This window comes from Mytilus edulis, chromosome 13 (assembly GCF_963676685.1).
Source record: "Mytilus edulis chromosome 13, xbMytEdul2.2, whole genome shotgun sequence".
Classification (NCBI taxonomy): Eukaryota; Metazoa; Mollusca; class Bivalvia; order Mytilida; family Mytilidae; genus Mytilus; species Mytilus edulis.
The window spans coordinates 35,750,839-35,766,711 of record NC_092356.1 but is presented as its reverse complement, the minus strand read 5'-3'; the positions used below and the strand labels follow the sequence as shown (position 1 = coordinate 35,766,711).

General features: G+C 32.9%; 2 protein-coding genes across 2 annotated transcripts in view; both read left to right on the top strand.

The window, feature by feature from the left end:
• LOC139500273 (uncharacterized) overlaps window positions 1-15,873 on the top strand; it is a 29,012-nt gene that overhangs the window by 11,632 nt on the left and 1,507 nt on the right. The window contains exons 2-3 of the mRNA XM_071289015.1: window positions 2,669-2,996; window positions 12,530-15,417. Of these exons, the coding sequence (XP_071145116.1) occupies window positions 2,669-2,996; window positions 12,530-14,757 (2,556 nt within the window). The 3' untranslated portion in view covers window positions 14,758-15,417. The remainder of the gene's footprint in view (window positions 1-2,668; window positions 2,997-12,529; window positions 15,418-15,873) is intronic.
• Window positions 14,773-15,450, top strand: LOC139500272 (ankyrin repeat domain-containing protein 29-like; the record flags this gene model as incomplete). Its single annotated transcript, XM_071289014.1, has 1 exon — window positions 14,773-15,450. A coding segment is annotated over one exon (678 nt), but the record flags the coding sequence as incomplete, so codon positions are not given.

The window sequence follows — 15,873 nt, the reverse complement described above, 5'->3', positions numbered from 1 at the left end:
AAATTTGAAAAAATATGGCTAATTTACTATGCGGGTATATAGATTTATAAAAAAAAGTGCACACATGGTCAGTTTTGGTCAACGCAGTCAAATAATTTTGTTGCACAAGTCAGCAAGAGGTATCAAAACTACTGAAATTTTGTTACGTATCAAAATTTTGAATAAAAGGAGGACATGCTGGTACCCTAAATTTATGCGAACAAAAATTTGAAAAAATATGGCTAATTTACTATGCGGGTATATAGATTTATAACAAAAAGTGCACACATGGTCAGTTTTGGTCAACGCAGTCAAATAATTTTGTTGCACAAGTCAGCAAGAGGTATCAAAACTACTGAAATTTTGTTACGTATCAAAATTTTGAATAAAAGGAGGACATATGCTGGCACCCTAAATTTATGCAAACAAACATTTGTAGTCATGTGTTAAAATAATGCTTTCCTCTAAAATATGTCCTTTCATAGATATACATATAAATAAAGTGCAAATATGGTTGAATTTGATAGGCATTGGACTATATATTCAGTGCCCGTTATCATTGTAACCAAGATCGTTTTTTAATTTATAGATTGGCAGATCACAGATAAATTTGTGTTTCAAGCAACGTTTTATGCGAACTTTATTTTCAAATATTTGTATTAAATCCTGTTTATATAACGGAAGTATTAGTTTTACTTTATTTTCGATGTTTATACTACGAAACAAAGATATTAAAAAATATTTAAAAAAAATCGATGTAGAGCGGTCCTGGTTGCAAGTTAAAAAAAGAGGGACGAAAGACACCAAAGGGACAGTCAAACTCGTAAATCTAAAACAAACTGACAACGCCATGGCTAAAAATGAAAAAGACAAACAGAAAAACAATAGTACACATGACACAACATAGAAAACTAAAGAATAAACAACACGAACCCCACCAAAAACTAGGGGTGATCTCAGGTGCTCCGGAAGGGTAAGCAGATCCTGCTCCACATGCGGCACCCGTCGTGTTGCTTATGTGATTACAAAATTCAATCCGGTAAATAGTCTAATTCGGTAGGTCAAATTCATGAAAGGGAAGGGGATTGTAGTTACGACGTAAGGAACATATCCGATATCATTTGTGAAACGGTTATTCCATAACGGTCAACCAACTCGTGATGGCGTCCGTAAAATTTACGAAGGGATGATTTCAACTTCACCATTTGGAACTCTTGGTTTAATAGCTTCCTTGTGAGCAGTTACCCTCTATCAAGAAAATCATGATAGGAAATGCAAGCACGGGAATATCGTATCAATTGGGAGATATATACCCCGTATGCAGGTGCTGCTGGAATGTTGCTACTTAGAAATGGAAAGTTCACAATTGGAAAGCTGAAATCATCTCTTTTGTCGTAAAGTTTTGTGTTCAACCGACCCTCATTGTCAATTTCTAGATGTAAGTCAAGATATGAAGCCGACTTAACTGTATCTGTAGTATCCTTTATCTCCAATTCGATGGGATAGATGCGATCCACATAGTCACCAAATTTTGAATTGTTTAGTGAAAGAACGTCATCTATATAGCGGAAAGTAGAGTTAAAGGATATTGCTAACTTCTTATCTTTCTTCCTAAGAAGTTCCTGCATGAAGTCAGCCTCATAATAATAAAGAAACAAGTTAGCAAGTAGAGGGGCACAGTTTGTTCCCATTGGGATGCCGACAGTCTGTTGAAAAACACGTCCTCCGAACGTAACAAATATGTTGTCAATCAAGAAATCAAGCATCTTGATAATATCGGTTTCAGAGAATTTTTTGTTTGAATCAGAATGGTTCTTTACAAAGTATGATTTATCCCTCCCTAACTTAGTGTTGAGCAGACCAGTCAAAAGTTAACTTGGGAACAGGTCTGGTTTCGATAGGATTTGTCAAAGCAAAAGTTAACTTTGTGGCAGGAATTGTCTAGAAGTTATCTTATGTTAACTTTATGGCAGGACTGGTTTCGAAGTTAACTTATGTTAACTTTACGGCAGGACTGGTTCGAAGTTAACTTATATCAATAGCGGACCTGTTTCGAAGTTAACTTTTTGGCAGACATAAAAACAGTCCTAGGACCAAGTCCGCTTTGCAAGTTAACTAGATTTTGGTCCTAGGACTGGTCAGAGCAGTCCTAAATTTGGTCACAGGTTAACTTTGACCAGTCCAAATGACTGGTTATCAAGTTAACTTGCTGTACAGGTTAGGACTGCACCCATTTGTAATGTATGTAACTGAATAACATAACATCAAACTTAAAATAAAAATTTAAAATAAGTTGCAAAGGGCTTGCCTCATCAGACAGTCACAACAAAAATCTGGTAAGAGTAAAGAAAAAAAGCACCTATCGAAAAGTACATACAGTTACTGACAAAATTATACTAATAAACTAATACATGAAATATATCGTGCTTCCCAGAATAAGATATCAATCAGTACAAATCATCCAGTAGATTTAGTGCAAAGACATCATCTTATTATAAATTGGTCACAATTGCAATTAATTGACTCAAATGCTGGCATATTTTTTTTATTTCTCATCCTGGGACATATATTTCCTGAGGTTTTTTTCATCATGATATATTTAAAATCTATACCTGACCCAAAATAATTACTACTTATTTATAAGATTGCAGCTCTGTTTATTGTAACTCTTTGAAATATTTATTTACAGGCTGTAAGTCGATTGGGTGATGTGCCAATGAATCAAGAGTGTCAAGAGCTAAAGGTGAAAATTTTAGATCAGTCTAACCAGGAAATTATGCTGGAAATCAAACAATCACAGGAAGAAATGAAGGAACTGAGACGAACAATGGACATTGAAAACTCAACCATCAGGGAAAATCTTAGAGATTTGCAAGATTCCCACAGTACATTGCAAACAGAACACTCAAGCACTACCAAAAGTCTGATAGATCTGAAGGATTCCCATAGAACTTTACAAATGGAACACTCAAAAGTCACAGAGATTTTAAAAGACCCAATACCATGGAACATAAGAGGTATATATTTTAATAGTATTACAAGAAGATATAAGGTAGTACAATAATGGATATTCAGGGGTCCTTATACAAACAGTCGCACATTTTCTCTAAATTTTGAAACTGATATTACTTGAAAAACAAACAGTATTATTTATTTACTCACATGAAACAAACCGGGATGCGGTATTCAGTACGTAGGTGAAACTGGGCGATATTTATCTAAACGCACGCAAGAACACCTGTATCGTTTTAAAAGACCCAATAAATTCAAAAGTATCATTTATCAACATCTTAAGAAGCACAGTCATCCTATTAAATATTTAACAGTTCAACCTTTAGAAGTAGTAAATAAGCAGCCTGGTGAATCTCATTCCAAGTTTGTACGATCACGAAAAATAAATGAATTAAATTGGATTAAAAAATTACAGACAGTCTACCCTCTCGGTCTTAATGATAATATCATGGGAATTGGCAATATATCAAGAACCGATTCTGTTAACATTTTGGATATAGTTTCTAAAACTGTTCGTAAAAATCGTTCTCATGGACGCAGAAAAAATCGCAATCAAAGAAAATTTCGGACCAACCATACAAATATTTCGGACCTAATTTCCATTTCAAAAAACAACGGCAGACATTATCTGTTAACCAAGCTTTGTTCTTTACCTATAAATAAATTAAATAAAATTTTAGAGGATTGCAACACAATTTCATATTACAGTCCTAAGTATGAAATTGTCCAAATTATAATGGCATATTGTTATTCTAAACTGTTTCCAAAAATTGATCGACCTGAAGATCATAAAAAACATTTTATTAAAATAAAGTATGTCAATAAAGGTTTTGATTTTGTAAATATTGCCGGTATTTTTAACGACCATTCTGTTAAAGACCAAATTCCTGGATATTTTGATAATACTGAACTCCCTCTCATTTGTTATATTTACAAGAAATCTACCCGAAAATATGTGTTTAATTATAGCCAATTGTGTAAAGATGTAAATATCACTGAAAATACACCTATGTCGTGTAATTGCAGTAATTCAGAATACACCTATGGACCAATTTCCCATGTTATAACAGGAGACCTTAACATCGTTCGCGACCGAGAGTTAAAATCATTCCTCAGTAAAGGACCTAAATATCGTCCCCCGTCAACTATTAACTGGAATGAGTGTCGTAATATCATCAACGACTCACTCCGCGCCTACTGTTTGAAATGGGTAAAACGGGAAAAAGCTGACAAAAAATCTTTGGACTCTTTTATTAATTCAGTAATGAAGATAGTTGATATTCGAATACAACATTTTAAAGAACATTTTACCCTCAACAAAAACTATAAAAACCCTATTTCGCGTATCAAAAATAAACTAACAGAACTAGCCAAGGAATTTGTTTTTGTCCCGGCTGATAAAGCTGCTAATAATATCATTATTGTTTGACGTAAATTTTATATAGAGGTTCTGCAAAAGGAAATCACGAATTCACCAACATTCCAACTGACTTCATTTTCAGAAAACGACATCTGTAACAAACATAAACTTTTAGCTACTTCTTTACAAGCAGAACCAAACACAATGAAAGTCCCAACTATGTACTGGCTTCCGAAGCTGCACAAAAAACCTTACAAATATAGATTTATTTCATCTTCCAGCCATTGTTCAACTACTAAATTGTCTGTTTTACTTACTAGTACACTTGGTACAATAAAAAACCTGATAATAAATTGTTCAAATAAGGCCTTTGAAAATAGTGGAATTAATTACTTTTGGAGTGTCAAAAACTCGTTGGAAGTACTTGATAAATTGCATGCATATATTGGTGATTTTGAATCTGTTCAAAGTTTTGATTTTTCTACCCTATATACCACTTTGCCTCATATTCTTATTAAGAAAAAATTCACATCCCTAATTAACTGGGCATTTAAAAAGTCGGAATGCGAGTACATATGTTCAAACTCTTTTAGATCATTTTTTAGTAGCAATAAACAAAAGAACTATGTCAATTGGACATGCTTTGATACTATTTATGCACTTGAATTTTTACTTGATAACATTTTTGTTCGCTTTGGAGATTCCGTATATCGTCAAGTTATTGGAATTCCAATGGGGACTAACTGTGCACCACTTATTGCGGACCTGTTTTTGTATTGTTATGAGTTACAATTTATGACTAAAATTAGCAAAGACCCATCAAAACAACATTTGATACAAAAATTTAACAATACTTTTAGATATTTGGATGATATATTGGCTCTAAATAATGACGACTTCAGTATGTATACTAAAGAAATTTATCCTGTAGAACTTACTTTAAATAAAGCTAATGATAACAATGACCACTGCCCTTTCCTCGATCTTGATATCTATATCATAAACGGGAAGCTTAATACAAAAATTTATGATAAAAGAGATGATTTTTCATTTCCTATTGTTAATTATCCATTTTTAGATGGTGACGTTCCCTTGTCACCATCTTATGGTGTTTATATATCTCAACTTGTACGATTCGCTCGTGTATGTAACAATGTATTAGATTTTAGCGAGAGAAATTTATGTATTACTGAAAAATTATTACACCAGGGTTTTCGATATCACAAACTGGTCAAAACATTTACTAAATTTTATCACCGGTATAAGGAAATAATTCGTAAATATAACTCAACATGCAGACATCTTATACGTTCAGGTATTTCACATCCAAAATTTTATGGAAATATTCTTTATAAAGCACAAAAATGTCAGTATTCTCCTCAGAAACTAACAAAACCTTTAAATAGACTTATTAAAAGGGGATATAGTTACGATACTGTTGTCAGGTCATTAAAGATTGCATATTTTGGCTTTAACATTGATTCACTGATAGGGTCTTTGCATCGGAACTAAACACATTTACTTCTAAAAAAACAGTTGTTGGCATGACACGGTTTATGTTCTTCTCATATATTTTATGATAGTATGATACTAAACCCCTAACGGGAGGGATTGTACCTGATATTCATATGATGAAGACATAATCTTTCAATCAGTTTAATTGAGGTCTGGAGCTGGCATGTCAGTTAACTGCTAGTAGTCTGTTGTTATTTATGTATTATTGTCATTTTATTTATTTTCTTTTGTTACATCTTTTGACATCAGACTCGGACTTCTTTTGAACTGAATTTTAATGTGCGTATTGTTATTCTTTTACTTTTCTACATTGGCTAGAGGTATAGGGGGAGGGTTGAGATCTCATAAACATGTTTAACCCCGCCGCAATTTTGCGCCTGTCCCAAGTCAGGAGCCTCTGGCCTTTGTTAGTCTTGTATGATTTTAAATTTTAGTTTCTTGTGTATAATTCGGAGTTTAGTATGACGTCCATTATCACTGTACTATTATGCATATTTTAGGGGCCAGCTGAAGGACACCTACGGGTGCGGGAATTCTCGCTACATTGAAGACCCATTGGTTGCCTTCGGCTGTTGTTTGCTCTATGGTCGGGTGGTTGTCGCTTTGACATATTCACCATTTCCTTTCTCAATTTTATTTTTTACAGAGTTTGTCTTTAGTGCCGTGTGGAGACAGTAGAGTGCCTCCCCGTGCTTAAGGTTTATGCTCTTATATTATACTAGATTATGGAGTGTGTGTCCGAGCGAGAACTTCTCTATGTTCATTACTTTAGGAATATCTATCAAAAAGTAGTATTTTAATATTCAGCCCCATTCATCTATTTAGTCAGACGTCAGTCGCTACCTTGATATACCCTTTCTTTTTTTAAATTTGTCGGGTAACTTATGACAATAAGCATTTGACGTCTTGAGCCGAACAGTTTTATCATTTTTACACAATTTAATCTACTGTGTGATGGTTCATATTCTGGACGCCAGTCTTTGCTCCTTTGTAATAAATCTACATACCAAAAAAACAAATATGAAGCTTAGAAATGGAAAAATATTAAATACTAAACTCGTTCAAAGGGTATCTACACGTCTCAATCTTCAGAATCGCTTATCTAAAAATACTACGATAGCTAACGTTTTTAACAATAAAAATCGTGGTTACCCTTCTATCGATAAGTGTCATGCCAAAAAATGACTTACGTGTCCCCGTCTTTCCACCAACAATACAGTAAGGTCCACATTTAATGGTCGCACATTTTCTCTAAATTTTGAAACTGATATTACTTGAAAAACAAACAGTATTATTTATTTACTCACATGAAACAAACCGGGATGCGGTATTCAGTACGTAGGTGAAACTGGGCGATATTTATCTAAACGCACGCAAGAACACCTGTATCGTTTTAAAAGACCCAATAAATTCAAAAGTATCATTTATCAACATCTTAAGAAGCACAGTCATCCTATTAAATATTTAACAGTTCAACCTTTAGAAGTAGTAAATAAGCAGCCTGGTGAATCTCATTCCAAGTTTGTACGATCACGAAAAATAAATGAATTAAATTGGATTAAAAAATTACAGACAGTCTACCCTCTCGGTCTTAATGATAATATCATGGGAATTGGCAATATATCAAGAACCGATTCTGTTAACATTTTGGATATAGTTTCTAAAACTGTTCGTAAAAATCGTTCTCATGGACGCAGAAAAAATCGCAATCAAAGAAAATTTCGGACCAACCATACAAATATTTCGGACCTAATTTCCATTTCAAAAAACAACGGCAGACATTATCTGTTAACCAAGCTTTGTTCTTTACCTATAAATAAATTAAATAAAATTTTAGAGGATTGCAACACAATTTCATATTACAGTCCTAAGTATGAAATTGTCCAAATTATAATGGCATATTGTTATTCTAAACTGTTTCCAAAAATTGATCGACCTGAAGATCATAAAAAACATTTTATTAAAATAAAGTATGTCAATAAAGGTTTTGATTTTGTAAATATTGCCGGTATTTTTAACGACCATTCTGTTAAAGACCAAATTCCTGGATATTTTGATAATACTGAACTCCCTCTCATTTGTTATATTTACAAGAAATCTACCCGAAAATATGTGTTTAATTATAGCCAATTGTGTAAAGATGTAAATATCACTGAAAATACACCTATGTCGTGTAATTGCAGTAATTCAGAATACACCTATGGACCAATTTCCCATGTTATAACAGGAGACCTTAACATCGTTCGCGACCGAGAGTTAAAATCATTCCTCAGTAAAGGACCTAAATATCGTCCCCCGTCAACTATTAACTGGAATGAGTGTCGTAATATCATCAACGACTCACTCCGCGCCTACTGTTTGAAATGGGTAAAACGGGAAAAAGCTGACAAAAAATCTTTGGACTCTTTTATTAATTCAGTAATGAAGATAGTTGATATTCGAATACAACATTTTAAAGAACATTTTACCCTCAACAAAAACTATAAAAACCCTATTTCGCGTATCAAAAATAAACTAACAGAACTAGCCAAGGAATTTGTTTTTGTCCCGGCTGATAAAGCTGCTAATAATATCATTATTGTTTGACGTAAATTTTATATAGAGGTTCTGCAAAAGGAAATCACGAATTCACCAACATTCCAACTGACTTCATTTTCAGAAAACGACATCTGTAACAAACATAAACTTTTAGCTACTTCTTTACAAGCAGAACCAAACACAATGAAAGTCCCAACTATGTACTGGCTTCCGAAGCTGCACAAAAAACCTTACAAATATAGATTTATTTCATCTTCCAGCCATTGTTCAACTACTAAATTGTCTGTTTTACTTACTAGTACACTTGGTACAATAAAAAACCTGATAATAAATTGTTCAAATAAGGCCTTTGAAAATAGTGGAATTAATTACTTTTGGAGTGTCAAAAACTCGTTGGAAGTACTTGATAAATTGCATGCATATATTGGTGATTTTGAATCTGTTCAAAGTTTTGATTTTTCTACCCTATATACCACTTTGCCTCATATTCTTATTAAGAAAAAATTCACATCCCTAATTAACTGGGCATTTAAAAAGTCGGAATGCGAGTACATATGTTCAAACTCTTTTAGATCATTTTTTAGTAGCAATAAACAAAAGAACTATGTCAATTGGACATGCTTTGATACTATTTATGCACTTGAATTTTTACTTGATAACATTTTTGTTCGCTTTGGAGATTCCGTATATCGTCAAGTTATTGGAATTCCAATGGGGACTAACTGTGCACCACTTATTGCGGACCTGTTTTTGTATTGTTATGAGTTACAATTTATGACTAAAATTAGCAAAGACCCATCAAAACAACATTTGATACAAAAATTTAACAATACTTTTAGATATTTGGATGATATATTGGCTCTAAATAATGACGACTTCAGTATGTATACTAAAGAAATTTATCCTGTAGAACTTACTTTAAATAAAGCTAATGATAACAATGACCACTGCCCTTTCCTCGATCTTGATATCTATATCATAAACGGGAAGCTTAATACAAAAATTTATGATAAAAGAGATGATTTTTCATTTCCTATTGTTAATTATCCATTTTTAGATGGTGACGTTCCCTTGTCACCATCTTATGGTGTTTATATATCTCAACTTGTACGATTCGCTCGTGTATGTAACAATGTATTAGATTTTAGCGAGAGAAATTTATGTATTACTGAAAAATTATTACACCAGGGTTTTCGATATCACAAACTGGTCAAAACATTTACTAAATTTTATCACCGGTATAAGGAAATAATTCGTAAATATAACTCAACATGCAGACATCTTATACGTTCAGGTATTTCACATCCAAAATTTTATGGAAATATTCTTTATAAAGCACAAAAATGTCAGTATTCTCCTCAGAAACTAACAAAACCTTTAAATAGACTTATTAAAAGGGGATATAGTTACGATACTGTTGTCAGGTCATTAAAGATTGCATATTTTGGCTTTAACATTGATTCACTGATAGGGTCTTTGCATCGGAACTAAACACATTTACTTCTAAAAAAACAGTTGTTGGCATGACACGGTTTATGTTCTTCTCATATATTTTATGATAGTATGATACTAAACCCCTAACGGGAGGGATTGTACCTGATATTCATATGATGAAGACATAATCTTTCAATCAGTTTAATTGAGGTCTGGAGCTGGCATGTCAGTTAACTGCTAGTAGTCTGTTGTTATTTATGTATTATTGTCATTTTATTTATTTTCTTTTGTTACATCTTTTGACATCAGACTCGGACTTCTTTTGAACTGAATTTTAATGTGCGTATTGTTATTCTTTTACTTTTCTACATTGGCTAGAGGTATAGGGGGAGGGTTGAGATCTCATAAACATGTTTAACCCCGCCGCAATTTTGCGCCTGTCCCAAGTCAGGAGCCTCTGGCCTTTGTTAGTCTTGTATGATTTTAAATTTTAGTTTCTTGTGTATAATTCGGAGTTTAGTATGACGTCCATTATCACTGTACTATTATGCATATTTTAGGGGCCAGCTGAAGGACACCTACGGGTGCGGGAATTCTCGCTACATTGAAGACCCATTGGTTGCCTTCGGCTGTTGTTTGCTCTATGGTCGGGTGGTTGTCGCTTTGACATATTCACCATTTCCTTTCTCAATTTTATCTTGAAGTTTTTCTATATTTTCCATGTTATCTATTTTTCAATCCAGTAAAATTTTGAAAATTTTACCTGATTAGGTCATTGTATGTTGGATATATCATAAATATTAGGGGGTGAAAATAATACTATGAAATAATATTAGCAATTGAATTTTGTTTTTGCAAGAATAATTCTAGCGTATATACATGTAGTAAAGATAGTTTAGCTGAACATGTTCCAGACATAAATCATAACAGGAAAGACATTTATATATTTAGCAATGCAAACAAGAAAGATAGACTCAACTTAGCTTTTACAAGGATATTAACATGATTAAAGAGCTGAATTATTTTGTTTCTGTAGTAAAGATGCCTTATGCTCTGAAGTTGATGATTCTATGACTGCAAACAAAAACCCTTGATGTTTTTTTTATATTACAAATTAGATCAGCTAAGTGGAGTAATAATGTTAATCGGGTAATTCCATAGTCCTTACCATGTGTCAATTAAAAAGATCATACCATATCATGATATGTTAAATCAATTGTCCATACCTTATGTGAAGTCAATTGTCAATACCATATGTCATGTCAATTGTCATTCCATCTTCCCACGTATCAAATCATTTGTCTTAAACAATATATTATGCCATATACCAAGTCAATTATCTATGACTCATATCAATGCACTTGGCTATACCATTTATCACGCCTCTTTACCATATGTTATGCCATGTACCAAGTCAATTATCTATCACTCATATCAAAGCACTTGGCTATACCATATGTCAAGTCAATTGTCTTACCATCTTACCATACATCAAATCATCTGTCTTTACCATATGTTATGCCATATACCAAGTCAATTATCTATACCTAATATCAATACACTTGGCTATACCATAGGTCACGCCTCTTTACCATATGTTATGCCATATACCAAGTCAATTATCTATACCTAATACCAATACACTTGGCTATACAATAGGTCACGCCTCTTTACCATATGTTATGCCATATACCAAGTCAATTATCTATACCTAATATCAATGCACTTGGCTATACCATATATCACGCCTCTTTACCATATGTTATGCCATATACCAAGTCAATTATCTATACCTCATATCAATGCACTTGGCTATACCATATGTCAAGTCAATTGTCTTACCATCTTACCATACACCAAATCATCTGTCTTTTCCATATGTTATGCCATATACGAAGTCAATTATCTATACCTCATATCAATGTACCTTGCTCTACCATATGTCACGCCTCTTTACCATATGTTATGTCATATACCAAGTCAAGTATCTATACCTCATATCAATGCACTCGGGTATACCATATGTCACGACTCTTAACCATATGTTATGCCATATAGCAGTCAATTATCTATACCTCATATCAATGCACTTGGCTATACTATATGTCACGCCTCTTTACCATATGTTATGTCATATACCAAGTCAATTATCTATACCTCATATCAATGTACTTGGCTATACCATATGTCCCACCTCTTTACCATTTGTTATGTCATATACCAAGTCAATTATCTATACCTCATATCAATGCACTAGCTATACCATATGTCACGCCTCTTTTTCATATGTTATGCCATATACCAAGTCAATTATCTATACATCATATCAATGCACTTGGCTATACCATATGTCACGCCTCTTTACCATATGTTATGCCATATACCAAGTCAAGTATCTATACCTCATACCAAAATTCTTCTTGTCGCTAATTAGTGAGACCGCCTTAATACATATCATTCATAGGTCAAGCCTTTTGTCCATACCATATGTCTAGCCTTTTGTCTATACCATTTGACAAGCAAATTTGCCATACCATATGTCAAGCTGTTTTCCTATACATAGCATGGATAGATCAAGCCTTTTGTTTATACCATATGTCAAGCAATTTTGTTTACCATATATGTCAAACATTCCTTAACTTTTATCTTAAAAAATAAGTATTCAAAGAATTGTCAATTCTTCTTTTTCAGAACAAATTAATGAGGAATTAGAAAATTGGAAAAAAGATGACAAAACATTTATAGAAACAAACGGAGCAAAATGTGTATTAAAGTGCATTAAAGAAAATGGTTGTGTTGTTGTCACAGCAAGTTCTGGTAGCGGAAAATCATCATTGGTGCGTCACGTGGCTTTACAGATGCAAAATGAAGGCTATGAGATTTTACCAGTATCAAATTCTAAGGAAATCATCGAGTGGTACAATCCAATTAAGAAGATACTGTTTGTAGTGGATGATTTTTGTGGAACATATAGTCTAAATCCAATGAAGTTTGAAAACTGGAAAAATCTAATGGAAAAAATTAAAGCATTAGTAGAAAAGAAACAAGTGAAGTTAATTATGTCTTGTAGACTACAGGTTTATAAAGATAGGCAAATGGAATCGTTGTCATTCTTTCAAGCATGTGAATGCAATCTTCAGTCTGCCAATTTGTGTTTATCTAAAACAGAAAAACAATCCATTGCTGAATTTTACCTGAAAACAAACGCTTCTGATATCAGTGATTTGTCTGACATGTTTGGCGGTTTTCCTCTTTTGTGTCAATTGTACAGCAAAAATCCAAAAGTGAACATTGTAAATTTCTTTACAAATCCATTTACAGTTTACAAAAAAGAGATAGATAAATTACAGACAGAGGGAGCACATGTCAAGTACTGTTCTCTTGCTCTATGTGTAATGTTTAACAATCAGTTGAAAGAAGAATGGCTTACTGAACATGTGGATGAAAACATCAAAACAATTATAAAGAACACATATGAAGCTTGTAAAGTGTTGGAAGGAACTTCACGATTGGTTCTACGAGATGAGCTGGATTCACTTACACATACATATATAAGAAAGGATGGTGAAGTGTACAGAACTATTCATGATAAACTGTTTGATTTTCTTGCTTTTTACTTTGGCAGTGTGATGATTTATTGTTTAATTCAAAATGCTAACAGTCGTTTTATTCGTGAAAGGTTTTCATTTGAAAGAAAAAGCAAAAATGATGAATTTACAATTATTGTACCAACGAGATATCAGCAAGGGTATATAAACAGAATGGTAGATGAATGGTCAAGAGGAGAGGTTGTGGATGTTTTCTGTAACATCAATATGGTCAATCATATCTTCAGACAAAGATTCCTTCTACATATAAAAGGCTTAGCAATATCACAACAAAAACAATTGGCCAGTTCATATGACATTGATAACAAAAGTACTCCATTGATACAGTGTTGTTTTAAAGGAGATATTGATTTAGTTAAATGGTGTATACATCATTGTGTCAGTAATGCAAACCACTGTCGTAATACTGATAAAGTATCACCTCTATATATATCATCTGAATATGGATATACTGAAGTAGTTCAGATGTTGATACACAATAAGGCAGACATTAATTGTAACTGTAAAGATACTGGAGCATCACCTCTGTACATTGCTTGTCAGGATGGACATACTGAAATAGTTCAGATGTTAATAAACAATAAGGCAGACATTAATAAGTGTAAAGATACTGGATCATCACCTCTGTACATTGCTTGTTATAATGGACATACTGAAATAGTTCAAATGTTAATAAACAATAAGGCAGATATTAATAAGTGTAGAGATACTGGAGAATCACCTCTGTACATTGCTTGTTATAATGGACATACTGAAGTAGTTACGATGTTAATAAACAATAAGGCAGACATTAATAAGTGTAAAGATACTGGATCATCACCTCTGTACATTGCTTGTTATAATGGACATACTGAAATAGTTCAAATGTTAATAAACAATAAGGCAGATATGAATAAGTGTAGATATACTGGAGAATCACCTCTGTACATTGCTTGTTATAATGGACATACTGAAGTAGTTAAGATGTTAATAAACAATAAGGCAGATATTGATAAGTGTAAAGATACTGGAGCATCACCTCTGTACATTGCTTGTTATGATGGACATACTAAAGTAGTTAAGATGTTAATAAACAATAAGGCAGACATTAATAAGTGTAGTGATACTGGAGTATCACCTCTGCACATTGCTTGTTATAATAGACATACTGAAGTAGTTAAGATGTTAATAAACAATAAGGCAGACATTAATAAGTGTAAAGATACTGGATCATCACCTCTGTACATTGCTTGTTATAATGGACATACTGAAATAGTTCAAATGTTAATAAACAATAAGGCAGATATTAATAAGTGTAGAGATACTGGATAATCACCTCTGTACATTGCTTGTTATAATGGACATACTGAAGTAGTTAAGATGTTAATAAACAATAAGGCAGACATTAATAAGTGTAAAGATTCTGGATCATCACCTCTGTACATTGCTTGTTATAATGGACATACTGAAATAGTTCAAATGTTAATAAACAATAAGGCAGATATTAATAAGTGTAGATATACTGGAGAATCACCTCTGTGCGTTGCTTGTTATAATGGACATACTGAAGTAGTTAAGATGTTAATAAACAATAAGGCAGATATTGATAAGTGTATTGATACTGGAGCATCACCTCTGTACATTGCTTGTTATAATGGACATACTGAAGTAGTTAAGATGTTAATAAACAATAAGGCAGACATTAATAAGTGTAAAGATACTGGATCATCACCTCTGTACATTGCTTGTTATAATGGACATACTGAAATAGTTCAAATGTTAATAAACAATAAGGCAGATATTAATAAGTGTAGAGATACTGGAGAATCACCTCTGTACATTGCTTGTTATAATGGACATACTGAAGTAGTTAAGATGTTAATAAACAATAAGGCAGACATTAATAAGTGTAAAGATACTGGAGAATCACCTCTGTACATTGCTTGTTATAATGGACATACTGAAATAGTTCAAATGTTAATAAACAAGAAGGCAGATATTAATAAGTGTAGAGATACTGGATAATCACCTCTGTACATTGCTTGTTATAATGGACATACTGAAGTAGTTAAGATGTTAATAAACAATAAGGCAGAAATTAATAAGTGTAAAGATACTGGATCATCACCTCTGTACATTGCTTGTTATAATGGACATACTGAAATAGTTCAAATGTTAATAAACAATAAGGCAGATATTAATAAGTGTAGATATACTGGAGAATCACCTCTGTGCATTGCTTGTTATAATGGACATACTGAAGTAGTTAAGATGTTAATAAACAATAAGGCAGATATTGATAAGTGTATTGATACTGGAGCATCACCTCTGTACATTGCTTGTTATAATGGACATACTGAAGTAGTTAAGATGTTAATAAACAATAAGGCAGACATTAATAAGTGTAAAGATACTGGATCATCACCTCTGTACATTGCTTGTTATAAT